The 27,210-nt window shown below is 44.7% G+C and overlaps 1 protein-coding gene across 4 annotated transcripts in view; it reads left to right on the forward strand.

The window, feature by feature from the left end:
- Positions 1–27,210, forward strand: part of VCL (vinculin) — an 88,191-nt gene that overhangs the window by 18,967 nt on the left and 42,014 nt on the right. For all 4 annotated transcript variants that reach the window (XM_081864238.1, XM_081864239.1, XM_081864240.1 and 1 more), the window contains exons 2-5: positions 10,808–10,878; positions 16,827–16,977; positions 19,142–19,250; positions 25,711–25,833. In XM_081864238.1, coding sequence (XP_081720364.1) covers positions 10,808–10,878; positions 16,827–16,977; positions 19,142–19,250; positions 25,711–25,833 — 454 coding nt within the window. The remainder of the gene's footprint in view (positions 1–10,807; positions 10,879–16,826; positions 16,978–19,141; positions 19,251–25,710; positions 25,834–27,210) is intronic.

Genomic DNA, 27,210 nt, shown 5'->3' on the forward strand with positions numbered 1-27,210 from the left:
CTGTCCCTCAGACCTTGTGGGGGGCGGGACTGTATTTTTGTGGGGAAAATGAACGAATTCCTATGCCCCACAAATAAATCAGAGATGCATTTTAAATAAAAGCACACATTCTACTCATGTAAAAGCACGCTGGTTCCCAGACCGTCTGTGAGTCGGATTTAGAAGGCGATTGGGCCGGATCCGGCCCCCGGGCCTTAGTTTACCTACCCATGGTCTGGACTTTGGTTGCTTAATGAATAAAACAGTCTGTGATCCTGCTTCTTTGCAGGAAGGTAAAGTTGGCAGGTGGTTTAGGTCAAAGCTTCAAACACACACACACACACACACACACACACACACACACACACAGCTGTGAACTGGCAAGAGATACTAGGCAGTGACACTGGTTTCCCAGAAAACTGTGATTTAGAAAATTGGGGGGGGGGATTCTTAATACCTTAAATCAATATGGTTATTTGAGTTGTATTCAGTATAATATAACTGAAAAGTACACATTGTCATAATTTGTTGTTGTTGTTTATAAAATTTAAATACCGTTCTTCATCCAAGATCACACAGGGGGTTACAACGTGGGTAGGCAAACTATGGCCTGGGGGCCAGATCCGGCCCAATCGCCTTCTAAATCCGGCTCGCAGATGGTCCGGAAATCAGTTCGTTTTTACATGAGTAGAATGTGTCCTTTTATTTAAAATGCATCTTTGGGTTATTTGTGGGGCTTGCCTGGTGTTTTTACATGAATAGAAGGAGTGCTTTTATTTAAAATGCATCTCTGGGTTATTTGTGGGCCATAGGAATTTGTTCCTCCCCCCCCCAAAAAAAAAATATAGTCCGGCCCCCCACAAGGTCTGAGGGACAGTGGACCAGCCCCCTGCTGAAAAAGTTTGCTGAGCCCTGGTTACAATATAAAACACAAATAATACATACCATACTATCCAACCCAAAAAATGTGCCTCGTAGATGGTTTAATTAGCCAAAGGCCTGGCTGATTTAATTGTACATGCTATAAAAATATTCCCCCCTCCCCAGTAGGTAAGTTTAGTTGAGTTGAAATATTTGATTTCAGGAGAAAGGTCAGTAGAGCACATTTAACACTGTTATAGTCAAACAGACCCAAAGCTTATTTTTAGTGGACTATTTGTAAATATTTTAAGGCAGACTTCAGTAGCAGCCAGTTCCTTAACTTGGAAGACACATAGAAGAAATAACATTTATACCACTTTCATGTCAATTAAACTGCCTTGGTTTTCCCCAAGGAATCCTGAGAAACACATTTTTATTTTATTTTTTTGGTAAGCGTTCTGCACATTTGCTTACAGTTACCGCTTAGGGAGATAGAAATGGCTGTTAAACTGGGTTAAGTCTGTGGTGTGGACTGCTGGACTGAAGCTTTCTTCCCTCTCCTGCCCCCATGCCGAGAAGAAACCCTGCAGATTTTTGTTTTGTCTGAGAAATATACTAAAGAGTATATTTATAGAAAGGGACGCGGGTGGCGCTGTGGGTAAAACCTCAGTGCCTAGGACTTGCTGATCGTAAGGTTGGCGGTTCGAATCCCCGCAGCTGGGTGAGCTCCTGTCTTTCGGTCCCAGCTCCTGCCCACCTAGCAGTTCGAAAGCACCCCTAAGTGCAAGTAGATAAATAGGTACCGTTTTATAACGGGAAGGTAAACGGCGTTTCCGTGTGTGGTGCTGGTGCTGGCTCACGAGCTGCAGCTTCGTCACGCGGGCCACGTGACCCGGAAGTGTCTTCGGACGGCGTCGGCTCACGGCCTCTTGAGTGAGATGAGCGCGCAACCCTAGAGTCGGTCATGACTGGCCCGTACGGGCAGGGGTACCTTTACCTTTACCTATATTTATAGAAAGACATGTGGGGATGTGTATTTGTTGTTTCTGGTGCGATTATTGATAAAATCCTCCAACAGATCATTGAGGAAGTGATAGAGCCTTAAGTCCGTAGCATAAGATCAGTTCCATACAGTTATTCCAAAAGTGGTTACAGTGTGGTGCTGATAACGCCAAGGTTGCAGGTTCGATCCCTGTATGGGTTGTTTGCATATTCCTGCGTTGCAGCGGGTTGGACTAGATGACCCTTCGGGTCCCTTCCAACTGTACAATTCCATGATTCTCTCTCTCTCCCACCTGCCTATGCCCAGTAGCATCGTCATAGCTCTTAGATGCAGCAGATGAACCTATAACGCAGGTCTAGTCATGCCTCAGCAACTGAGTTCTGTGGAACTTACTCCCAGTTAAATGTGTTTTAGGATTTCAGCCAAGTTTCTTAACAAATGGCAGTTTCATGGTTCACATCCTCGACCCTTTGAGGAGTGTCCTCCTCCTCCCATATTTTTTCCTGATACTGACAACACACTTAGGCAGTTGGTTGCCCTGAGGCATTGTGTGAGTGACTCCCGTCAGTTGATAGGAAAACCAGCCACTTGCTCTGTGTTGTTTGCCTGACACTGTCTTTTCCTTTCTTTAGCAAAGGTAGTGAAGGCAGTTTCATATAATTTAGAATCAGCAGGAGCCAGGGGACCTAGAAACATGAAGCTTCAGGGGAGAAATGACAAAATCTGTAGCGAATTTTGCATGTTCTGTAAATTTGTATCTGTGTAGCTAAAGGCCTGTTCTTTATTGGGCCAGTGTGAGCTGTTCACTCATTTTCTTAGATTGTGATGTAGCCCACAGTAGTAGTCTCTGGCTCCTTGTATTCTGAAATGGAAAACGTGTGTTGTCTCCCCCTCCCCCTGATTTTACATACTTTCATATTCATATTCTGAATTTTGGTGGTTTATAGTCTCACCATGATCATTAAAAAGCTCTCTGTAATACCCGCTTGGACTACTGCAGTGCGCTCTACGTGGGGCTACCTTTGAAGGTGACTCGGAAACTACAACTAATCCAGAATGCGGCAGCTAGAGTGGTGACTGGGGGCGGCCGCCGAGACCACATAACTCCGGTCTTGAAAGACCTACATTGGCTCCCAGTACGTTTCCGAGCACAATTCAAAGTGTTGATGCTGACCTTTAAAGCCCTAAACGGCCTCGGCCCAGTATACCTGAAGGAGCGTCTCCACCCCCATCGTTCTGCCCGGACGCTGAGGTCCAGCGCCGAGGGCCTTCTGGCGGTTCCCTCATTGCGAGAAGCAAAGCTACAGGGAACCAGGCAGAGGGCCTTCTCGGTAGTGGCGCCTGCCCTGTGGAATGCCCTCCCATCAGATGTCAAAGCGATAAATAACTACCTGACATTCAGAAGACATCTTAAGGCAGCCCTGTTCAGGGAAGTTTTTAATGTGTGATATTTTAGTGTATTTTTGGTTTTTATGGAAGCCACCCAGAGTGGCTGGGGAAACCCAGCCAGATGGGTGGGGTACAAATAATAAATTATTATTATTATTATTATTATTATTATTATTATTATTATTATTATTACAGTTTGGTTCTCTCTGACCAATTCTTGTTTATCATGTGGATATTAAGCAGGTTGGTTATTTTTTGGGGGGGGCAGGGGTTGTGTATTTTTGTATGCTTATCATTTAAAGGCAGTTGTAAAAACAGCCAGCCAAACACAAAAGCATTATCAAGCCTGCAAACCAAATATTTACTCATGTTCGTTCTGATTTAAAGACGCAGCATTGACAAGCTGGCGGTAAACAAATGATTTATAGAGTGTGTTATCATTGGGGCTCCCCAGCTGTCTTCAGAATTAAAGAACAGATTAAACAGATTAAATAATAGATAAATATCTGATGCTGATGCTAGCTAAATAACAAGTCAATTAAACATTAATTCATTTTTCATCTGCTGGTAACAGCACAAAGGGTAGGAGCTATAATGTTCTATGCGTGTTTGTATAGAATAAGGTAGTTCAGGAGAATCCCAGCAGAAAATGAAAACCTGGAATTGAGTGTATTGGTGGGCAGAGGCCACATAAATGCGCTAAGGATAAGTAATAGCAATTTAAATTTAGTTGTAGTTCAGGTTTCAGAGTGTTAAAGGTAAAGGGACCCCAGACCATTAGGTCTGGGGTTGCGGCACTCATCTCGCTTCATTGGCTGAGGGAGCTGGTGTACAACTTCCAGGTCATGTGGCCAGCATGGCAAAGCAGCTTCTGGCGAACCAGAGCAGCGCACGGAAACGCCGTTTACCTTCCCGCTGGAGTGGTACCTATTTATCTACTTGCACATTTACGTGCTTTCGAACTGCTAGGTTAGCAGGAGCAGGGACCGAGCAAAGGGAGCTCACCCTGTCACGGGGATTTGAACCGCGATCTTCTGATTGGCAAGTCCTAGGCTCTGTGGTTTAACCCACAGCACCACCCGCGTCCCGTTAAGTGCTTATTTATTTGTACATACCCCCAGTGCAGCATCGCTTGTATAAAGTTTGTAGCAGCAAATGCTGCAGTAAGGAAACACCTCTCACGAACTGCCTCTCAGTTGAGGACAGAAGATGGTATTCTTTTTGGGTTGGCCATACGCCTGGAAACTGAACAAGTCACACATCTGCACCAAGCTGTCACGGACGCTTCTCTATAAGGTTTCCGTCTATATTTATCTTGAAATGCAAAATAATAATATAATAATAGTAATGACCTGGCCATTCTCTTCAGTTAAATGGTGGTGTGTTATAAAGATGCATCTATTCCAAGGGTCAGCAACCTTTTTCAGCCGTGTGCCAGTCCACCATCCCTCAGACCATGGGGGGAACGGGACCGGACTATTTTTTTTGGGGGGGGGGAATGAACGAATTCCTTTGCCCCACAAAGAAGCCAGAGATGCATTTTAAATAAAAGCACATATTCTACTGATGTAAAAACACCAGGCAGGCCCCACAAAGAAGCCAGAGATGCATTTTAAATAAAAGGGCACATTCTACTCTTGTAAAAACACGCTGATTCCTGGACCATCCGCGGGCCGGATTGAGAAGGTGATTGGGCCGCATCCGGCCCCCAGGCCTTAGGTTTCCTACCCCTGATTTATTCGATAGAATTATTGAAAGATTTTCCTGGGAGGAATCCTCCCCCCCACAATCAATTTAGCAGTTGGCAACAGATTGGGGGGTGGGTATCAGATTACATAGATACTAATGTGATCACTGCTGAAAGACAGTGCTGATGACTGCTGAAAAACAACAACAACCCAAACAGCTCTCCTTTGTACATTATAACACTTGGCATAGTATTTGCATGTCTGAAATGTCAAGTGTGACTGAGCAAATCTGGAAAAGGGTAATCATCATAGGCTGTTGTTCTGTTCCCGTGGCTCTCCCTGCCTCCCGCTGTTTGATTGTCAGAACGGCAGCAGCGCTGAAAACCTATTCGAGGCGAATTGAAAATTAAAACGTTAGACTTTTCATTTTCCTGTCTTCAACTGACCTCGCCATGGATATTATTTTTCTTCCCCTTGGGAAAGGAGAAAGGGCTGGTCATAAAAAAACAATGGGAACACCTGGGAATTTGAGAAAGCTCCGATTAGGCAAAAGCTTATTCTCGCCTCCTCCAAATGCAAAAGAGCAGGAAAGAGAGCAGTTCTTGTCTTGATGCTCAGCTTAAATGAGTTGATGAAGCCCTCTGGAATTGTTTTCCTCCATGTCCTCAACAGTCCACAAGTCCCAGAATAACTAGGACTTCGACATTGGAACGGACTCCCACGAGAGGTAGCAGATTCCCCTTCCTTGGAGGTTTCTAAGCCGAGGTGGTATGACCACTGGACTAGTTGAGATTCCTGCACTGAAGGGGGTGGGAGACTTGTTCGAAGAAAAACTGCTCCCTTTCTCTTATGCATTATTCCAGAGCCCGTACAGAGTCCTTAGGTGGGTTCCCTATCAGTAGGAGAAAATAACAGAGGCCAACCAGAGTATATTGAGAAGCAAAGTGGCTAGTAAGCCTGATCTTTATTCAAGGAACTGTTGCAACAGAGTCCCCACTCATCATGCGCAAGAGGGAGGAGAACCCTGAACAGTGGTGCGCAAGCCCTTATACAGTGGTACCTCTGGTTAAGAACTTAATTCGTTCCAGAGGTCCGTTCTTAACCTGAAGCATGCTTTTGCTAATGGGGCCTCCTGCTGCCGCTGGTGCACGATTTCTGTTCTTATCCTGGGGCAAGGTTCTTAACCTGGAACAACCACTTCCTGGTTAGTGGAGTTTGTAACCCAAAGCGTCTGTAACCTGAGGTACTACTGTATAGACTTTTGAAACTGCCCACCCTGTAGCCCAAGACCACCCCCAACAAACTTCATACATACATCACAGAGGGAGGTGGTCTACAGCAGAAATGGCTGATTCCATTACCTGGGAAGTCTGGCCATTCTTTTGTGATGGTTAATACTTTAGTTCCTGAATCCAGGTCACAGGCTCACCCTAGTCATACACAAATGCTCCCTTAAGACAGGATTTGTATGCAAAAAGGCGATGGGAAGGATTTCCCCATTTGCCTCCCTTACTGCAGAGGAATATTTGAGGTCATTGGGAGAGTCAAAATGTCTTCAGGATTGCTCTCCCATACTATTTCAGACACATGGTTCATATATTTAGATATGTGTGCATTTATGAATATTTATTCTGTATTTGAGAGCTGAAAATTCTTATAACAGACTAGATGGCCCCCGGGGTCCTTCCCAGCTCTGAGATGTTGTGATTCTACGATTCTATGTAGAACTACTTTGCAGAGTTCTTTTATGTGGGGAGGGGCCCTGTCAGACCCAGAGTCCCTCCCTGCATGGACGAACTTTATCATAAATTGCTATCAATGGAAAACCCTTTCCCACGCTGTCCAAAATGGGGAAGCATTTCTGCCATGCAAGCCTGCAGAGAGACAGACAGAGAGAGAAATGTCCATGTTAGCCCGTGTGTCCTTCTGTATTCTTACCTTTTGTTTCAACACATTCTGGGATCCATACTGTGCAAGAAGAGAATGTCCAGATGTATTTATATAATAACCTGCAGAAAATGGGGGTGGGGAGGTGTTGTGTTGGTAGAGCTGTAAATAGTAATTTCAGTGCATCAGCGCTCCTAAAATACACCTCTCTTCCTTTTGTGGGCTGGAAGTATTTTGCTTGGCTTGCAGAGATTTCATAGTACTGTTTCCTTGTAGTTTGCGGCACTAACTGGAAGTACTTGCTTCTCTGAGTGAGGAATGCCAACTTCCTCAACTCCCTTTTAAAACTAGCCTGTGGCTTAGTTGCCTAGTCCTTATCCCCAGCCAAAAATGAACCTAAGTATGAAACTGTTGCATTTGCTCATATTCACCACTTCTTCCCTTTCCTTGGTTGTGTGCTCCCATATTGAAATTTCGACTGTAAGCTGCGCTGACCACCAGGAACCTGAATTCTGGTTTATGTTGCAGTGGCTCGGGTTCAAATAAGCCAGTGTGCTAGCAGAAGTTAGTGCAAGGGCTCCCACTAGTGCAGTGGTGTTTTCTCCCCCCTGTTCCCCAAATCTGCTCTCAAGGGTCAGGAGAAACCCCCCCCCCCAGAGCAGTGCATGGGGGCAGGCAAAATGGGATTTGCTTGCTCTTGCAAAACAGTCAGAGGGGTGCAACGTTGAATTCCTCCCTTTGATCATAAAAAGGTACCCCTGACCGTTAGGTCCAGTCGTGGATGACTCTGGGGTTGTGTGCTCATCTCGCTCTATAGGCCAAGGGAGCTGGCGTTTGTCTGCAGAGAGCTTCTGGGTCATGTGGCCAGCATGACTAAGCCACTTCTGGCGAACCAGAGCAGCGCATGGAAACGCCGTTTACCTTCCCACCAGAGCGGTACCTATTTATCTACTTGCACTTGACGTCCTTTCGAACTGCTAGGTTGGCAGGAACAGGGACCGAACAACGGGAGCTCACCCCATTGTGGGGATTCGAACCGCTGACCTTCTGATCGGCAAGCCCTAGGCTCTGTGGTTTACACCACAGCGCCACCTGCGTCCCCATAGCTCTGTGTAAATAACAGGAAGTGGGTTTTTATGAGGAACATGAAGGAGGAAAAAGAACTCCTTGCCCCCTGACTCAAGGAACCCTTGAATTTCATATCATTGGGAGCTTCAGGGATGACTTCTGAGTCACCAGTTATGGTGCAAGATGCCAAATATTGGCTTCCTTGTATTTGTTGTGGTCATTGGGCCAGGGAGTGCAGTTTCTCCTTGGCACTGTGTGCACTAGGGCTGGGTGATACATCGACATAACTTCCAAAAGCAGTTCGAAGTCCATATTGTGATATCAGTTTCATAATTTTTGACCTGGTAATATATTGTGAATCATGATGTGACTTTTGCATAGCGCGCGCACGCACACACAATGCAGAAAAAAATGTGAAACCAGCCAGTGCCTCTAAGATAGCTCCATCCTTATTTCAGACGTCGTGATATATCAGTATATTGTGATGTTTAGCTGGTGACGTATTGTGATGTTGAAAACCAGATACCGCCCAGTCCCATAAGGCACATTCACGTATTAAATGTTACTGGTGAAGGGAGGAATCTGAGACATGTCAACGGTGGATTTTTCTTGATTGGACAACTAGTAGCTAGCAAATGGCTTGCAAAATCCCTTCTGAGCTGATCCAAACTGAAGCAGATTGAAACAGGGAAATCCATCGAGTAAGTGAGTGATTGAAATGTCAGAAGTCTACAAGGTACACTACAGTGACAAGCTTGTCTCCAGATTTTTCCAATTATCCCTACCCCCAGGCATCAGTCTAGGAGGCAGTTTCTGTTTCGTACTTACATAACATATTCTCTCATGAATTATTATTATTATTTATTGTGATATAATGTTGGTGCAGTAAATATTTAAGAGCTTGTTCCCAGCATAAAAATCCAGAAGGCGTACAGCCCAGTTTTCCACAACAATATTTAAACAAAGCTGATAATTTCATCTTGTGGAGTTTGTTAGTGAACCAGTCAAGAAGGGTCTCAAGTCTTTTGCTAGGGAACAGAGTGTGCTTGCCATTGGAGCATTTATTTTGTACGCGGACCTTTTAAGTGATTTAGTAGCACAAAGAGCAATAAAAGGTAAAGGTAAAGGTACCCCTGCCCGTACGGGCCAGTCTTGACAGACTCTGGGGTTGTGTGCCCATCTCACTCAAGAGGCCGGGGGCCAGCGCTGTCCGGAGACACTTCCGGGTCACGTGGCCAGCGTGACATCGCTGCTCTGGCGAGCCAGAGCCGCACACGGAAACGCCGTTTACCTTCCCGCCAGTAAGCGGTCCCTATTTATCTACTTGCACCCGGGGGTGCTTTCGAACTGCTAGGTTGGCAGGCGCTGGGACCGAGCAGCGGGAGCGCACCCCGCCGCAGGGATTCGAACCGCCGACCTTTCGATCGGCAAGCCCTAGGCGCTGAGGCTTTTACCCACAGCGCCACCCGCGTCCTACTACAAAGAGCAATACAGTGGCGTTTAACGCTTTTCAGGGTTGCATGTCGAAATACAGCGCTTCCAAGTGCCCAAATCGTTTCACTTACATTCCCCTGTGACGAGCCTTATAGCAAGCATGTTAAGGCAGGCCAGTCATAATATTTATATTGTAGATGTGGGGTTGAGGCTGAGAGTGGCCTGCCCAAAGCCATCCAGTGAGCTCTGGGTTCAGATTTTACCCATGGGCTTCCTGTTCCAGAACCCCTCTGCTGCAGCATCTCTCTGCCCAAGCCCACAAGCATGCACTAGGGAGGAATTGGTTGAGCAGCAAATATGCTTCATTCCATTCTTGTAATGTGACCATGTTAGATGGGAACCCTTCAGATTTGTGACCGTGCTAGTGTGCTGTCACTTTAGTCTGCTTCATTCCAATGCCTTGGGTATCCTTCTCCTCTTCAGAGGAGTGTTCGAAATTAGCCAGGCGCCAGGAGTTTTTTGCACCTGGCTACCGGCTACTTGCAACCAAGTGAAAATGCCTGGATGCTAGGTGACATCACCATCTGGAGGTGCATGCCTGGGAATCATTGGGTTGTGACTGTTTTCGCACACTAATGCCACATTCTGTAGAATTCTATCTGTTATATTTTACCTGCATAATCGGTGTGAATTTCAGGAACTAAAATGCTTTTTCTGGGCAGCCTGAGCAGGAACAGTGAACAACATTATAGTTAATTGTTGCAGCTTGCCTTCTCTGCACCCCTCTGCCCTGCTCATGGTTGTGAAGAATATTCTTACCTTATGAATGGTCCGTGTCACCTTTAAGAAAAAGAGACTGGAACAGGCCACTATATATGTGGACTGTCCCTGGATCAAGTGACTTTTCTTCTTGAAGTTCTCAAAGCTCTTAACCTAGCTCAAGGTGGTCCTCTGAATTAGCCAGATCTTTAAATGAGAATCAATCACAATCAGTCCATCACTTGAAAAACACAGTGGTACCTTGGGTTACAAAAGCTTCGGGTTACAAACACTTCGGGTTACAAACTCTGCTAACCCAGAAGTAGTGCCTTGGGTTGAGAACTTTGCCCCAGGATGAGAACGGAAATCGCGCGCCGGCAGCAGCAGGAGGCCCCATTGGCGAAAGCACGCCTCAGGATAAGAATGGTTTTGGGTTAAGAACGGACCTCTGGAACGAATTAAGTTTGTAACCTGAGGTACCACTGTAAGACTTTAGAACCGTCTTGCCCCCAAATGGCAACTCAACATTCCCTTTTGGTGACTGTAACCTTTCTTTAAGGAGCTATTTGGCACCTAGCTTATATATCTGAGTTTCTAGCACTGCTTCCGAGTGCCGGGTAAGTAGTGAACCATGGGAACAGGAAAAGCTGTTGTTCATATTTTGACTTTATTAAGAAATTTACATTGCAATTCTGAAGCTGGTGATTTTAAAAAACAACTTTTTTTACTCCTGCTGCAGGTTGGAAAAGAAACTGTGCAGACAACTGAAGACCAGATTTTGAAGAGAGACATGCCTCCCGCATTCATTAAGTAAGTAAATAAACATGGCAAGTCTTGGTAGTGGTTTTATAAAAGCCTTGCTAACCTTGTATCAGTGCCGTACTATTTTGGAGTGCAAGTGAGACCTCCCCTGACTGAATGCTTCTCAGTAAACAAGCAAGCAAGCAAAAATCCCTGCACATAGCAAACTAATACATCAGGAACAAGATTAGACTTGTTATTCATCAGAGATTTGGGTTAATTTGGACTGGACTTTGTAACGTGGTCTTAGCTGTTCCAATATCCCACTTCTTCAGTACAGAGTTCTCCAACAACTAGCTGCACAAATAATACTTTTCTTCCCAATATAAAAGTCCCTTTTACTTTGGATGACAGTGTCAAGGGGTAGCGTGTCTGCTTTTCTCTCTGTGTGCCCTTGGTCTGGCTCAGATTTTGTTTAATACCTGAAAGCTAATTGACTGGCGCTCGTAATTAACTTCATGCATCGGCGCAAAAGATATAATGATTTTCTTCCTGGAGGTTTTGAAGGCGTAATAATCACTTTCGTTATCATTAAGCCAATTTCCTTTTGCTAAATTGTTGGGGGTGAGAGCATCCCATGGTGTGGGGCAGAAAGATGTTGTCTCAAGCACATGAATGCCTTTGCCAGGAGGTGGGAAATCTGGGGCAGTGAAAAAGCTAAATGGAAAATTGTATGAAGATCTATTTGCATTGTGGATTATTTTGAATATTTGCTTAGTAGCTTCTCTGCCTGCTTTAAATATCAGATATACTGCACTATGATTACATCCAACTTCTTCTCTAAAGCATAGGAAGATCTAATTATGTCTTGGGATTTCGTAGTGTGAATGAGAGAGTATAATATGCTGCATTACACACCTGTCAACATTTCTCCCATGAAAATAAGGACATCCTATTTCATAACAATAACAATGATAATTTTATTATTTATATACCACTTTTCTGCCTGGGTTGCCTCAGCCGCTCTGGGCAGCTTCCAACATATATAGAAAATACAATTAAACACTAAAAAAAAATCCCAGATGTCTTCTAAAGGTTGTATAGTTACTTATCTCCTTGGCTTAGGGGGTCACATAACTCCCTACCATCCAACATTTCTCCAATGCAAATAGGGATAGCCTAATGGTTTTCCCAGTAGTGATGTATGGAAGTGAGAGCTGGACCATAAGGAAGGCTGATCGCCGAAGAATTGATGCTTTTGAATTATGGTGCTGGAGGAGACTCTTGAGAGTCCCATGGACTGCAAGAAGATCAAACCTCTCCATTCTTAAGGAAATCAGCCCTGAGTGCTCACTGGAAGGACAGATCCTGAAGCTGAGGCTCCAATACTTTGGCCACCTCATGAGAAGAGAAGGCTCCCTGGAAAAGACCCTGATGTTGGGAAAGATGGAGGGCACAAGGAGAAGGGGATGACGGAGGACGAGATGGTTGGACAGTGTTCTCGAAGCTACCAGCATGAGTTTGACCAAACTGCGGGAGGCAGTGGAAGACAGGAGTGCCTGCCGTGCTCTGGTCCATGGGGTCACGAAGAGATCAACATGACTAAATGACTAAACAACAACAATAAAGGAAAAACGGGACATTCTGGGATCAAATCAGAAACTGGGATGGCTTTTGTTGATCTGAAAATAGGGACACATGGAGGCTCTGGTATTACTGCATTTAAGTGAGATGAACAGGGTTCTCCTTAACAAGCTGCAGTTGCCAGGATGCTTTGGGTAAGGTTACCAGATTTTTTCCAATGAATCCAGGGACACTTTTAAACTTCAATGGATTTCGTATGGGGACTGATTTGTAAATCCGGGGACTGTCCCTGGGAAACGGGGACGTCTGGTAACCTTAGCTTTGGGGGAAGCCATCACTGTTGGAAATGGCATGATACTGCTTTAAACGGACAGCACAGATAGGGCCTAGGTTTTGAAAATGCCATTGGACACAACAGCAACTTTTGGAACTGGTGGACGCAAAAAGTTGTGACATGGGCGATCCATGATCAGGTCTCTTTTTGCTTGACTGTTTTTCTAGGGTGGTTAACCCTTATCCCTCCCCCTACAGTCTTTATTTGATTTAAACCACCTTTCAAAGCAGCTGTGAAGGGAAATAGGGACCCACATTGCATCCTTCTCTCTCTCCTTGTCTCTCCCCCCAGCTAATACCAGTTGTTTTGGTGGTTGGGAGGGAAGGGAGGTAAGTTTTAAATTGGGGAAATGGCCTGGCTGCTTTAAGGCTGTGGGTACCACATTAGGGACCCCTGTGTTATGACATGGGAGTCAGCTGTTCAAAGTCGTCGTCCCCCCCCCAACCACCTGGCCCGTTGTGTTGGATCTGAACCTATGTTGCGTTCCCAGTGTTGCTGGCTATATTTACACTGAGGTAATAAATATATTTTGGGGCTGTAACACTGAAGAGTGCAGGTGAGGGCTTGGCTTGAGGCCGTGGGAATTGTTTGCCTTCATTGCAACAGTACCAAGCGCTCTTAGCACCTCAAGATTAATAACAATGGCTTATATGCAGTCAAATCTCGATGCCAGTTGTAAAATCAGATTAGCCATAAGAATAAGAAGTTGTTAACCAAAGTCAGGACCTGTACAGGCACAAATAGGAGAACTTGAAGGAAATGGTGCAAAATAGGCAAGAGAATGATACATACGTTAACTCCTGCAGAAATAATAGTATTTTATTTTTAGACACTGAAGTTCTACCTTAAAAAAATAAATAGTGCTGTGTTTTTATCTGGAAAGGACGTAGATGTTTTAGCACACACAGCTCTAGTGGCATTTACAAGATACTTGGCTGCTATCTAAAACCAGCCAAGTGAATTATATTTAATCTTTTGCTAAATTTGGCTTGTAAATAGGATGTTACTCTGTCATCTGTGTTACAGCTTAGTTCGCACGTCCAGCAGCTGGCTGTCAGTGCAACACATCATTTTGTGTATTGAACTCAACAAAATCTGCAGATTTTATCAACAAGTTGGTCGTGGCTCCAGCATTATCTTGCATTATGCTGATCAAAAAATTACTGTAGGTGAGAATTATGTTGCAACTCCGAGTCCCTGAGCTACCAAAAGTGCTCAGATTAGTGCTCTAGGAAATTAGATTATTGTGTACATTGCAAGAGCATATTGTCTGATTTCAGACTTGACGCTTTAGAAAGCTCACTGTGAATAAAAGGAATGTAACCGTTTCACAAATGGCATTTTAATAATTTTGGGCTTAGAATTCTTCATATAAGGTAATGGCTTGTTTTAATGATATTTCAAGCCAGCAAATAATGTCAGCCTGCCCTAGCTGATAGTCAAATGGTCTAGACTATCAGGAGTCATTTTCCTGGTTAAAGCATAATTTAAAAACAACAACCCAACAACCTCTGAATGCCAAACCTGTATGAGTCATGCACAGATTTTTGTATTCCAATCAGAACAGAACTGAGTGATAGCAGGCTGGTAACAGTTCCTCAAGCTTCCTTCTTCTCCCCTCCCCTCAGGGCAAGATGGTCCTTCAAATAGCCCTGGGATGATAGTTGGGGGGAGGGGGAAGTACATGAGCAAGGCAAGAGGTTAATTGACAAATGGAAGCTATGGAGATGTCCCAACAAGTGACCTCCCCCTCCTGCCAATCTTTGAAAGAAGAGGTGGGGTGAGCTCCCAAGACTCGCTGCATTAAGGCATGCAGTTTTAGGGAGTGAAACTTAATTTTGCAAATTTCTTCAGTGAGGGTTCTTAAAAATAGGCTTCTGAGTATGAATAGGCTTCTGCTATTTTTGAGATAGCCAGAAGAAATATCAACAACCTCAGATATGCAGATGACACAACCTTGATGGCAGAAAGTGAGGAAGAATTAAAGAACCTTTTAATGAGGGTGAAAGAGGAGAGCGCAAAATATGATCTGAAGCTCAACATCAACCCCCCCCCCCCGAAGATCATGGCCACTGGTCCCATCACCTCCTGGCAAATAGAAGGGGAAGAAATGGAGGCAGTGAGAGATTTTACTTTCTTGGGCTCCCTGATCACTGCAGATGGTGACAGCAGTCACAAAATTAAAAGACGCTTCTCCTTGGGAGAAAGGCGATGGCAAACCTAGACAGCATCTTAAAAAGCAGAGACATCACCTTGCCAACAAAGGTCTGTATAGTTAAAGCCATGGTTTTCCCAGTAGTGATGTATGGAAGTGAGAGCTGGACCATAAGGAAGGCTGATCGCCGAAGAATTGATGCTTTTGAATTATGGTGCTGGAGGATACTCTTGAGAGTCCCATGGACTGCAAGAAGATCAAACGCATCCATTCTTAAGGAAATTAGCCCTGAGCTCTCACTGGAAGGACAGATCCTGAAGCTGAGGCTCCAATACTTTGGCCACCTCATGAGAAGAGAAGTCTCCCTGGAAAAGACCCTGATGTTGGGAAAGATGGAGGGCACAAGGAGAAGGGGACGACAGAGGACGAGATGGTTAGACAGTGTTCTCGAAGCTACAAATGAGTCTGACCAGACTGCAGGAGGCAGTAGAAGACAGGAGTGCCTGGCGTGCTCTGGTCCATGGGGTCACGAAGAGTCGGACACGACTAAACGACTAAACAACAACAATTTTTGAGATTGGGCAGCATTTAGCTTCATAAGTCTACTTTTCCTGAAGCAGCACATAATTTGCTTTCGGAAAACCAAATAATTTTAATGTTGCCTTCTGAAAATGTCAGGTGATGCCTAATAATAATAATAATAATAATATTGGGCAATCATTTTTAATGATTTCGATGCAGTTTACTCGAGTGATGCACACAGTTTACTCGCCAAGCAAGACTAAATTATATTAATTTAACTGAAATATATTTTGAATCCCCAAGTCATGTTACAACTTTTTAGGACCCCTCATTTTTGGATTATGAAAGTTGAAAAATTCAACGTGCCCTATTGCTGCATAGTTCCACCTACGAAGGTGGTGTCTGGTTCTCAGTGACAAAGCTGGGTCCTCCCTCTCTGTCTCCAGCAAGCAGCTTTTAAACCAAAATGGGCCATCGGTTAATAGTTTTTAAATGCACGTTGGCATGTAACGTGTAGTGTCCCCTAAACATTGGCCTTTTCAACATACGTCATACATGCTTCAAGTGAAACCAGCTTTATGCAAGAGGAAGGACCATTGCTCACGGGCAGAGTGCATACTTTGCCTCCAGCAGGTCTCAGACTTAATCCCAGTAGCTGGGAATCACTCCTGTCCAAAAGCATGGAGAAGTGCCTCCAGCCCGGCTTAAGGGTACTAAGAGCTAGATGGACCAATCTTCTGTTTCTGTGTTTTACATTTTAACTAGAAAATGCACCCTGGCATTTAAAGGTTAAAGGTACCCCTGACCATTAGGTTCAGTCGTGGATGACTCTGGGGTTGCGGCGCTCATCTCGCTTTACTGGCCGAGGGAACTGGCGTACAGCTTCCAGGTCATGTGGCCAGCAGGACTAAGCCACTTCTGGCGAACCAGAGCAGCGCATGGAAACGCCGTTTACCTTCCCGCCGTTTACCTATTTCTCTACTTGCACTTTTGACGTGCTTTCAAACTGCTAGGTTGGCAGGAGCAGGGACCGAGCAACAGGAGCTCACCCCATTGCGGGGATTCGAACCGCCGACCTTCTGATCGGCAAGTCCTAGGCTCTGTGGTTTAACCCACAGCGCCACCCGTGTCCCTTGTAGGAGTAAAGAGGATATGTTAAATAATCTGTGTACAATGCGAAGGAAGATGATCTATTACAGTGTTTCCCCAACTTGGGTCTGCAGCTGTTTTTGGACTACAATTCCCATCATTCCTGACCACTGGTCTTGCTAGTTCAGGATGATGGGAGTTGGAGTCCCAAAAACAGCTGGAGCGTTTGGGAAGCACTGGTCTGTAGTCATACTGCTCCAGAGTTGGCTCCCGTCTTTCCCCTACAGGTAGCGGGACTGACACTAATTTCTCTCTCACAATGGTTCCTCCTAGGGTGGAAAATGCTTGCACAAAGCTTGTACAGGCCGCGCAGATGCTCCAAACGGACCCTTACTCAGTACCTGCTCGTGATTACCTCATTGACGGATCAAGAGGCATCCTTTCTGGGACATCGGACTTGCTTCTGACATTCGATGAGGCCGAGGTGAGCTTTCTAATGCCAGTTAGCAACACCTACGCGGTACCTGGCTTCAGATTTAGAGCGCTGCCTAACTATTGTTTCCTGCATTAGTGGTTTATAAAAGCATGATTCGTAAAACCAGGACTGAGTATCGGGGCTGGGGAGGGTTTTCCCTTTCCCTCACTGAGCTGCACACCATGTGCAAAATTCCTAGCTTCTGTGCACAGAACCTGGCTCTTGTATTAAGCCAGAGTTCCCTGTTCTGTCCAAACTGTGGCTCTGAGCTCTGGCTTAATGTTGTTAAAAAGCCAGGAAAGTAAGGTAGAGGGACTCTGGCAAAAATGTGCATTTCACAAGAGAGTGGGAAGGAAAAGGGAGAGGAGAAGTGCGAAGCACACTCCCGACTTCATAAAAAAACATGGTTTATAAAGCCCCCAACAGTTGTCTGAACCGCAGCATTGAAAAGTCTGAAAGGCATCAACTTGTCACAATGGTATTACAGTCATACCTTGGTTTTCGAACAACTTAGTTCTTGAACGTTTTGGCTCCCGAACGCCGGAAACCCAGAAGTGACTGTTCTGGTTTGCGAACTACTTTTGGAAGCCAAACATCCGACGAGGCTTCTGTGGCTTCTGATTGGCTGCAGGAGCTTCCTGCAGCCAATCAGAAGCTGCACTTTGGTTTCCGAATGTTTTGGAAGTCGAATGGACTTCTGGAACAGATTCCGTTCAACTTCCAAGGTACGACTGTACGTGTTTTTTAAAGTAAGATTTTTCTCACCAGTAGTCTTTATGAAGTTTATTTCTGCATGTTTTGAATTAACATTACAGCATGCGGCTCTGGCATTGAGAATAAATGCAAGATGTTCCTTAGCAGACACAATGACTGTGTATTTTTTCAGTGCTTTTTAGTTAGTACTGTGGAGGCTTTAGGAGAGGTGCATTAAAGCGAGGCTTATCAGCCATGCTATGAATATCCTTGGCATCTGATTTATTAGCAATTACTCTCCCATTTCTTATTGATACCATTGGAGATAATAGCTCTTGAAATTGTGGAGTAGTTAATTTGCCTTCAGGGAAGCTGATTTCTGGAAAGTGCTCGCTCTTTCCCCATCTTTGTGATCTTGATAGCGTGTTCTCAAACTTGCATTGTCACGCTGGAAATATTAAAGAAACGATAATATAATGCAACATTTGGCTGAAGCTTTAAAATGGAACATTCTCTCCCGGGCTGCACTTAATTTCACACATTCAACAGTGCTCATATAGCATCTAAATATAGAAGGCATACATTTTCTTTCAAGGGATTTTGTATTCATCGCTGCACAGAGAACATTACAGTGGACCCTCTGGATACAAATTTAATTCATTCCAGGGGTCCGTGCGCACTCCAAAAAATCCGTAACCAGAGGGGCTGCTTCTGCGCACGTGTGTGGTGTGATAGAGTGCTTCTGCGCAGCACGATAGAGTGCTTCTGTGCATGCACACAGCATGCAGAACATAACCTGAAGGTTGCGTATCCAGAGAGGTGCATAACCCAAGGGTCCACTGTACTTGAAAGAACATGATGGGAAAAAAGCGTCCTTGAAGGCAGTCATGTGCAACTCTGCAGGCAGCTTTTTCTATTGATGGGTAATGGGTAGCGCATTGCACCTACCGGACATTCATCCCAGAGCGACTAAACGTGGTGTTTTATTGTGAGGGAAAACAGACCTATTGCAAAGTATGTGGAACAACACACGTTTGTTGCCCTGAAAACAAATACAGTGGTACCTTGGTTCTCGGAACGGCTTAATTGTCGAACAAATCGGCTCCCGAACACTGCAAACCCAGAAGTAAGTGTTCCGGTTTGCGAATGTTTTTCAGAAGCTGAACAGCTGACGCGGCTTCCGATTGAGTGCAGGAGGCTCCTGCAGCTAATTGCAAGCTGTGCCTTGGTTTTTGAATGGTTCCGGGAGTCGAACTGACTTCTGAAATGGATTAGGTTCGAGAACCAAGGTACCACTGTATGCTGGAAAGCAGCGGATGTTTGTTCAAATCGCTTCCAGCATGCCGTCGCGTGTCTCTCTGTATTGTCACTGATGTTGTACATGCTCTGCTTTTGACTAGAAACAGTGCCTTTGGCCATGTTGGCCCGTTGTGATAAAAGGAAAAAACACTAATGATTACCTTTTTTATTATTATTTAAGGTCCGTAAAATCATTCGTGTCTGCAAAGGAATTCTGGAATACCTAACAGTGGCAGAGGTGGTGGAAACTATGGAGGACTTGGTGACCTACACAAAGAACCTAGGGCCAGGTTAGACATTCCCAGTATTCCTCTTAGTGCATTCTAGCAATGTTTTTACCCGGCACCTTTAATACAGTGGTGCCCCACAAGACGAATGCCTCGCAAGACGGAAAACCCACTAGACGAAAGGGTTTTCCGTTTTGGAGGTGCTTCGCAAAACGAATTTCCTATGGGCTTGCTTCGCAAGACGAAAATGTCTTGCGAGTTCCTGCGGGTTTTTTCCCTCCCCCCCTTTTTCTAAGCCGCTAAGCCGCTTATCAGCTAAGCCGCTAAGCCACTTAACAGCTGATCCGCTAAGCCGCTTATCAGCTGATCCGCTAAGCCGCTAATAGCGCTAAGCCGCTAATGGGCTTGCTTCGCAAGACGAAAAAACCGCAAGACGAAGAGACTCGCGGAATGGATTCTTTTCGTCTTGCGAGGCACTACTGTAATGTGGAGATTTTCTCTCTTTCTCTCTCCTGAGCTATGGGAGGCACCATCGCTTAGTGGCCAAGCTCATGTCTTGCATGCCAAAGGTTCCAGGTTCACACCAAGAGGCTCTACCTGAAGCCTTGTCCCTGCCAATCCATGCCCAGTCCTGGGTGCAAGGCCACTGCAAATGAAGAAACCTCCCTTGTGAGAGTAAATAGAGCTAGAACTCATTGGCTTGAAATGGGGCATTGCAAACTTTAGAGTCTCTGTGGGGTCCATGTGTTTACAATCAGCATTCGAAATTCGCCAGGCACGTTTTGCACCTGGCTATCAGTCACTTGCGACCAAATGAAGGTTCCCCGTTGCCAGGATAGTGCCTGATGTGTCCACCATCTGGAGGTGCGTGCCTGCAGATCCTTGAATCGTGACTGTTTTCACATACTAATACCACATCCTGTGGAATTCTGTCAATTAAAATGTTATCTACACAATCAGAATGAATTTCAGGAACCAAAAATCCGTATTGAAAAATACAGCTTTTGAGCCATTCCGTTTTGGCAACCACTGTCGTCGTCGTCATCATCATCATCATCTGCAGTTTACAGAATAAAATACAAATATAAAACCGCAAAATCTATAATCAAAATAAAAACAACAATAGTAAAAGGTAAAGGGAACCCTGACCACTAGGTCCAGTCGTGACCGACTCTAGGGTTGCGGTGCTCATCTCACTTCATTGGCCGAGGGAGCCGGCGTACAGCTTCTGGGTCATGTGGCCAGCATGACTAAGCCGCTTCTGGCGAACCAGAGCAGCGCAGGGAAACGCCGTTTACCTTCCTGCTAGAGTGGTACCTATTTATCTACTTGCACTGGCGTGCTTTCGAACTGCTAGGTTGGCAGGAGCAGGGATTGAGCAACGGGAGCTCTCCCCGTTGCGGGGATTCAAACCGCCGAGCTTCTGATCGGCAAGTCCTAGGCTCTGTGGTTTAACCCACAGTGCCACCCATGTCCCTAAAACAATACCCCCCCCCAAACCCCACATTTTAAAAGAGCATAGTAGCCCTTGTTTAAGGAGCCATTTGGCGCCTAGCTTATATATCTGAGTTTCTAACGCTGATTGTAATATTTCACCTATGTGGTTTCTTGAAGTGTGAGAAGTGTGATGGTTAGACCATGGTGCTGATAACACCAAGGCTGCAGGTTCGATCCCTGTATGGACCAGCTGCATATTCCTGCATTGCAGGGGGTTGGACTAGATGATCCTCAGGGTCCCTTCCAACTCTACAGTTCTATGATTCTATGATTCTACCTCTCTGGAGGTGCTATATGAATAAAACCTTTGCGATTTGTGCCATCCCCTTCATACTTTGTGAACCATTGACCCTGAAGTGGTAGCAGCATAGAGAAGCACTTAACCCTCTTTCCCCCCCTCTAACCAGTCTGCCAAAGCCAGCAAACAGTCACTATTTGTGGGTTATGACAGTGATAGCCCTGTTTTTAATTTATGCGCCTGCATCATCCACATATAAATTGGCAGCGGAGAGCGGGGGATAGGATGGGATCACAAAATCCTTAACTTCTAAAGAGAGGAGTTGGATCCTTCCCTGCCCTATCTCCCTGGATCCCATTGCTTCAGGTACTTTTCCTTCCAGCCTGACTCAGTTCAGGAGCTCTTTTATTCTGGCATGCCCCTACTGGTGTTAAACTTAGCCCCTCTAGACCTCTCCCACTCCCCACTTTATATATGAATGGGGCAGGCAAGTAAATACACAAATGCCTCTGTCACTTCCACTTTGACAATGAGGAATGGCCAAGAGGAATGAACCGTTCTTGAGCCAGAAAGGGAGTCAGAAAGGAATTCAGAAGCAGGATGAGCAGACAGGCATTCCCCAGCCAGCTCGAAGCTGCTGGAACCTCTTTGCCTCTACATGGAACAGAAAATCAAGGGATTCTCCAATATCGATTTTAAAAAAATGGAGGTAGGGAAAGAAGCAAGCATGTCTCTGTGTTCAAGAGAGGTACGCAGAAACACTGGATTTTTAAGAGCAGATGAAGGACAAAAATGGGGTGAGACCGTGTTCCTTGCAGCCAGAGACAATGTAAAGCATTGCCCACAGCAGCTGTTTCAGATATTTAATACATCAGCCTGTCAAAAGTTGCTTTAAGTGAGTGCTTTGCTCTCAACTTGGAGGGCAATGAGGTTTCCACCTTTTTTTATCATCTGACTTTGTAATTTTCTGGGACTTCGTAGGAAGTGGAGTTTTCTCACTGAAGGCCTGCCTAGCCAAGGCGCTGGATAAATTCAAGACTCGGAATATATATATTATCCTGGTGGAGGCCTCTATTTAGATAACACGTACTCTTGTCAATGTGTCTTCTATTCTGGGAGTTCTGTCTGCCTTTTGCTGGCAGGCCTTGTTTTCGTTACACTCTCTTCACACTTTCTGAATGTAGCGTGGCCTGAAGAGTTTGTGGGACAAATAGATTTGGGCTGCCAAGTCTACTCCAAACTTGCCCAAATTATGGAATGCTGTTCCAATATCTGCCTCTACTCTTGCAATCCCGTAGGCTGCACAGTTGCATCAGATAACTGTTCATCTTTTTTTTTTTGTTTTGTTATTCCCTTCCTAATTAAACATATCATTAACATTGGATATGCCGACCTGCATTTCTATTTCACAGAAATGAGATGGCATGAAAATGAAAGGAAGCGTTTTTTAAAAACAGAAGCATAAAATTAAGGGAAATAATTTCCATGTTTCTGTTTTAGAAACATTTCCTGTCCTTTTTGTTTACGTGTTTTGTTTTGCTCAGTTGCTCTAGTAGTCTTGCTGTGGTTGTTTATTTTTCAATGGCTATCTAGGTCTGCTGGCTGCGGCCGCAGTCATCTCCTTCCTCTTGCTGCCACCTTTTTGGGCATGACCTTGTCTGGTATGCTCATAATATTTGGATCACTGTCTCCCGAGAGATGTGCAGACGATAGTTCAGAGAATAAATATAATCGATGTGCTAAGTTGGGAACACATTAAGACTAGTAGCATTAAAGCCCTATACGGCCTAGGACCCTCATACCTACGGGACTGCCTCTCCTGGTATGTCCCACGGAGGACCTTACGGTCTTCAAACTGTCCATTAAACTTTAATTAGTTTAATGTTAAGTAAACGTCCAGTGCGCTTCCAACGCCATAAGTCTTATCTCAGCAGAGATTTTCGTGCAGCGGCTGAAGAAGGCAGGAGAGTCAGTACCTTTCAATGAAGAATCCTGGAGCATGCACTTTGGAACTCAGGGAAAAACTTTATTCACAAAAGAAAAACCCTGGCGATAAAGCACACATGCTTTTATCTCCGGCATAAAGAAAACTTTACTCTAAACTTAACTCATATCAGCAAACACGCCCATGGTCACAAACTGAGTCTGCAAGTCAGGTCAAGGGGGGAAGAAGAAGGGAGAAACACGGGTGAACTGACTCTTTATACAAACTAACTCACATTCCTGGATGCTTAATGACTTCCAGCTGCTCAGTGATTAGAGCGACTTGTTACCTCTCAACCCTTTAGTACCAACACAAACAAAAACATCTTGGAGGTCCCGGGCCACAGAGAGGTTAGGCTGGCCTCAACCAGAGCCAGGGCTTTTTCGGCTGTGGCTCCAATCTGGTGGAACGCTCTGTCACAAGAGACTAGGACCCTGATGGACTCGACAGAGCTGTTCCACCAGGCCTTTGGCCAGGGCACAGCCTGACCCCTCCTTTGGCAATCTTCACAGAACTCTAGCCCAATGGTTGCCATTAATCTGATTTGAAATGATTTTATAATGAAATGATTTTAGAATGTTGTATTATTTTACTGTTGTTAGCCGCTCTGAGCCCGGCGTCGGCTGGGGAGGGCGGGATATAAATAAAATTATTATTATTATTATTATTATTATTATTATTATTATTATGCCTTTTTACATAGTGGAAGTGATTTTTTTTGTTCACCTGATCCTGTTTCTGATTGGCATGCCATTCAATATGGGAAATTTTTGTAATTTATATTTTGTAATTTAGAGTCAGCTTGTTTTGTTTGATCTAAGCAAAACCTGGCTACTCTGAACTGACTCCCTTTCCCAGTCCTGCTAGCTGACATCTTCAGTTAACCAGGCAGAGGGCCTTCTCGGTAGTGGTGCCCACCCTGTGGAACGCCCTCCCATCAGGTGTCAAGGAAATAAACAACTATCTGACTTTTCGAAGACATCTGAAGGCAGCCCTGTTTAGGGAGGTTTTTAATGTTCAATGTTTTATTGTGTTTTTAATATTCTGTTGGGAGCCGCTCAGAGTGGCTGGGGAAACCCAGCCAGATGGGCGGGATATAAATAATAAAATTATTAGTAATATTATTATTAAGATACATGAGAGTTGGGCCTGCAACCTTCAGCTTGCAAAGTGCATAATCCGCTACTGAACTACAATTCTCCAATTGACCATTTGGAATAGCTGGGATCAGTGTTGATATTGGCACAGTGTGGGTCCGTTTTGCAGATGCAAAACTTCCCTGAACAGGGCTGCCTTAAGATGTCTTCTGAATTGTTTATCGCTTTGACATCTGATGGGAGGGCGTTCCACAGGGCGGGTGCCACTACCAGGAAGGCCCTCTGCCTGGTTCCCTGCAGCTTTGCTTCTCGCAATGAGGGAACTGCCAGAAGGCCCTTGGCGCTGGACCTCAACGGCCGGGCAGAACGATGGGGGTGGAGACGCTCCTTCAGGTATACTGGGCCGAGGCCGTTTAGGACTCCTCTTCCACAAATCTGCATGTGGGTAAGCTATATAAGATGGTGACAGCACCAGAATGGAGCTTGAGAGGAGTGACATGTCCTCCTAGGACAAACTTGTGGGGTCACCTCATATATAAAGCAGCCTAAAGTCCCTGCTCTGGAAAGTTCATTTAAAGCTTAGAATAGCATCACATGCAGGAGTTTCTCTCTCTCCCCCCTAACCAATATAGTGTGTATGGAATTGCTGTTCTGATACGCAGGATGAATTTAAGTCTGTCAGCCACTCCACATAGTGAATGGATATGTCTCTTCAGATTTCATGTGTGTTGTTCATATTTTTGAAAATTCCCTCTTGTAAGAAGCATCTTGCATGACTAGCTCATCGGGGGGGGGGGGCGGGATGGGGGAACCTATCCCCCTAATTTACTAGTACCCAAGGGAGAGGGGTTTAGCCTATCCCACATCTTAAGTCTGATCTGCAGTATGAAATGCTGTAGCCTAGAAATCTAATGTTTATTTCTGTATGATGTGTAGAACCTAATCAATAATCACACTTGGAAGTGCGGTATAAATTCTTTCTTTGTCATGATGCTTGCAACAACCTTGTGAGGTAGATCAGTATTATTTTGTCTGTATTGCAGATGCGAGTAGAGGCTGAGAGAGAGATTGGCTTGCCTAAGACTTCCTAGTTATTTCATAGCAGAGGTGAATTTGAACCAGGAGCACTTGAATCCATAGTTCAGCATCTTAGCACAGTAGTATGCCAGTTCTAATATATGGATTTGTGGCTTCATAAGAAGTTTGGGTTCCAATTAGGCTACCCTTGATGTATGTTTCTGACATAAGCTAAGCCAGGCATAGGCAAACTCGGCCCTCCAGATGTTTTGGGAGTACAACTCCCATCATCCCTAGCTAACAGGACCAGTGGTCAGGGATGATGGGAGTTGTAGTCCCAAAACATCTGAAGGGCTGTGTTTGGCTATGCCTGAGCTAAGCTAATGGCATGCTCTGTGCGTTTCCTTAAGCAGACATTTAATGAAATGTCCAAAGGGCCACAAATTGCTGATCTGATCTCTTGATTTAGTATTGGTTTTTGTGTTTTAAAAATGCACGTTGCCTTAGAAAATAGCATATCTTGAACACTGGGGATATACTATTTGAATTAATAGTTGTATAGCATCTTTGCAACTTCGGAAACGTAACATTTAAAGTTGCTGTTTGGTGTAATCTTCTCCTGCTTGAAATTGCAAAACCGTAAGGGAAATACTGTATCGCTTCATGACTTCCTTGACTTCCTTCACATAGGGATGACCAAGATGGCCAAAATGATTGATGAGCGGCAGCAAGAGCTGACTCACCAGGAACACAGAGTCATGTTGGTGAACTCCATGAACACCGTGAAGGAGCTACTGCCGGTTCTTATTTCTGGTATTTTTTTTTTGCTTTTCCACAAGATTAAAAAGTGCTCTGAAATGCATTGGGTTGTGTTTGTGCCCGCTTGATAAAACCACGTGGGAATAAAGCTACTCAGGTAAATGCACGTTGAAAGGCTTTTGGAAACGGAAGCTTTCAACGTGCCTTTGTAAACCAACTACAGTGGTACCTCGCAAGACGAATGCCTCGTAAGACGAAAAACTCGCAAGACGAAAGAGTTTTTCGTTTTTTGAGTTGCTTCACAAGACGGATTTCCCTATGGGCTTGCTTCGCAAGACGAAAACGTCTTGCAAGTTTGTTTCCTTTGTCTTGCAAGTTTGTTTCCTTTTTCTTAAAACCGTGCATTCAGGGGGTGCAGTTGCGACTTGACTTCGAGGAGCAACTCATAGCACGCGGTGTGGTAGCCTTTTTTTGAGGTTTTTGAAGACTTTGGTGATTTTTGAAGCTTTTCCAAAATCCGTGCTTCGCAAGACGAAGAAAATCGCAAGACGAAAAAACTCGCAGAATGAATTAATTTCGTCTTGTGAGGTACCACTGTATGGGTAAGTTAAGCGAGTGGTTTTATTTGTGGCTGTCTTGGAAGAGAAGGTTGTGCCTCCCAAATTCTGGCTTGCATATCCTGTGTGTCTCCTATTTAAGCTCTTGGAGCTGATCTCACTGTGACATGTGAACTGATGGGCTATTTATATGTAATTAAATCTGTGATGCTTCTCTGTAACTGAGCACTTTATTTACGGCCTGATTCTCATTGAGGTAGGCAGATTGGTTCCCTTGTTTAATGAGAACTAAGGAAAAAAGGCTATATGCAATAGTAGTACATCCTGCTCTGCCATAGGGTAGGAAACCATAGGTGCTGCTGCTATTTTGTATTTAAATTACATGGGTTATAGCCCTCCTCTATCCCCGAAACCTTCCTTGCAAGCATTACAGTTGCTGTTGGTGGGAAGAGGCCCGTTTAGCTTGAAAAATAAATAACAATCTAGCACTTTGTTTCTCGTTGAATTGAAAACGCCTGAAATTAAACTGGATGTCATAGTAACTTTAATTAGCTTCAAATCTTTGCTTGCCAGAATGCCACCGATTTTCATTTGAAACAGTAAATTATCTCTTCTGCTCACCCCACCCTGCTTTTCCGCTATCAGGCTTACAAAAGTGACAAAATTTATCAAAATGCAATTACGTTTAGCTGACGCGCCTGGAAGGAAACCGAATAGAAGCAAAAACATCCTATAAGAAAGACATGGCAACCAAAGCTGACTTTAAGTCATAGCTTGCCCAGCCCTTGAAAACCTTGGAGAGTAGCTAAAGTTTTCGGCTGGACCGTCTCAGAGAGGCAAAACAGGGTCTGGCAGGTTATCTTCTGCAGTGAAT

Source organism: Podarcis erhardii, assembly GCF_964252035.2.
Source record: "Podarcis erhardii genome assembly, chromosome: 5".
NCBI lineage: Eukaryota > Metazoa > Chordata > Lepidosauria > Squamata > Lacertidae > Podarcis > Podarcis erhardii.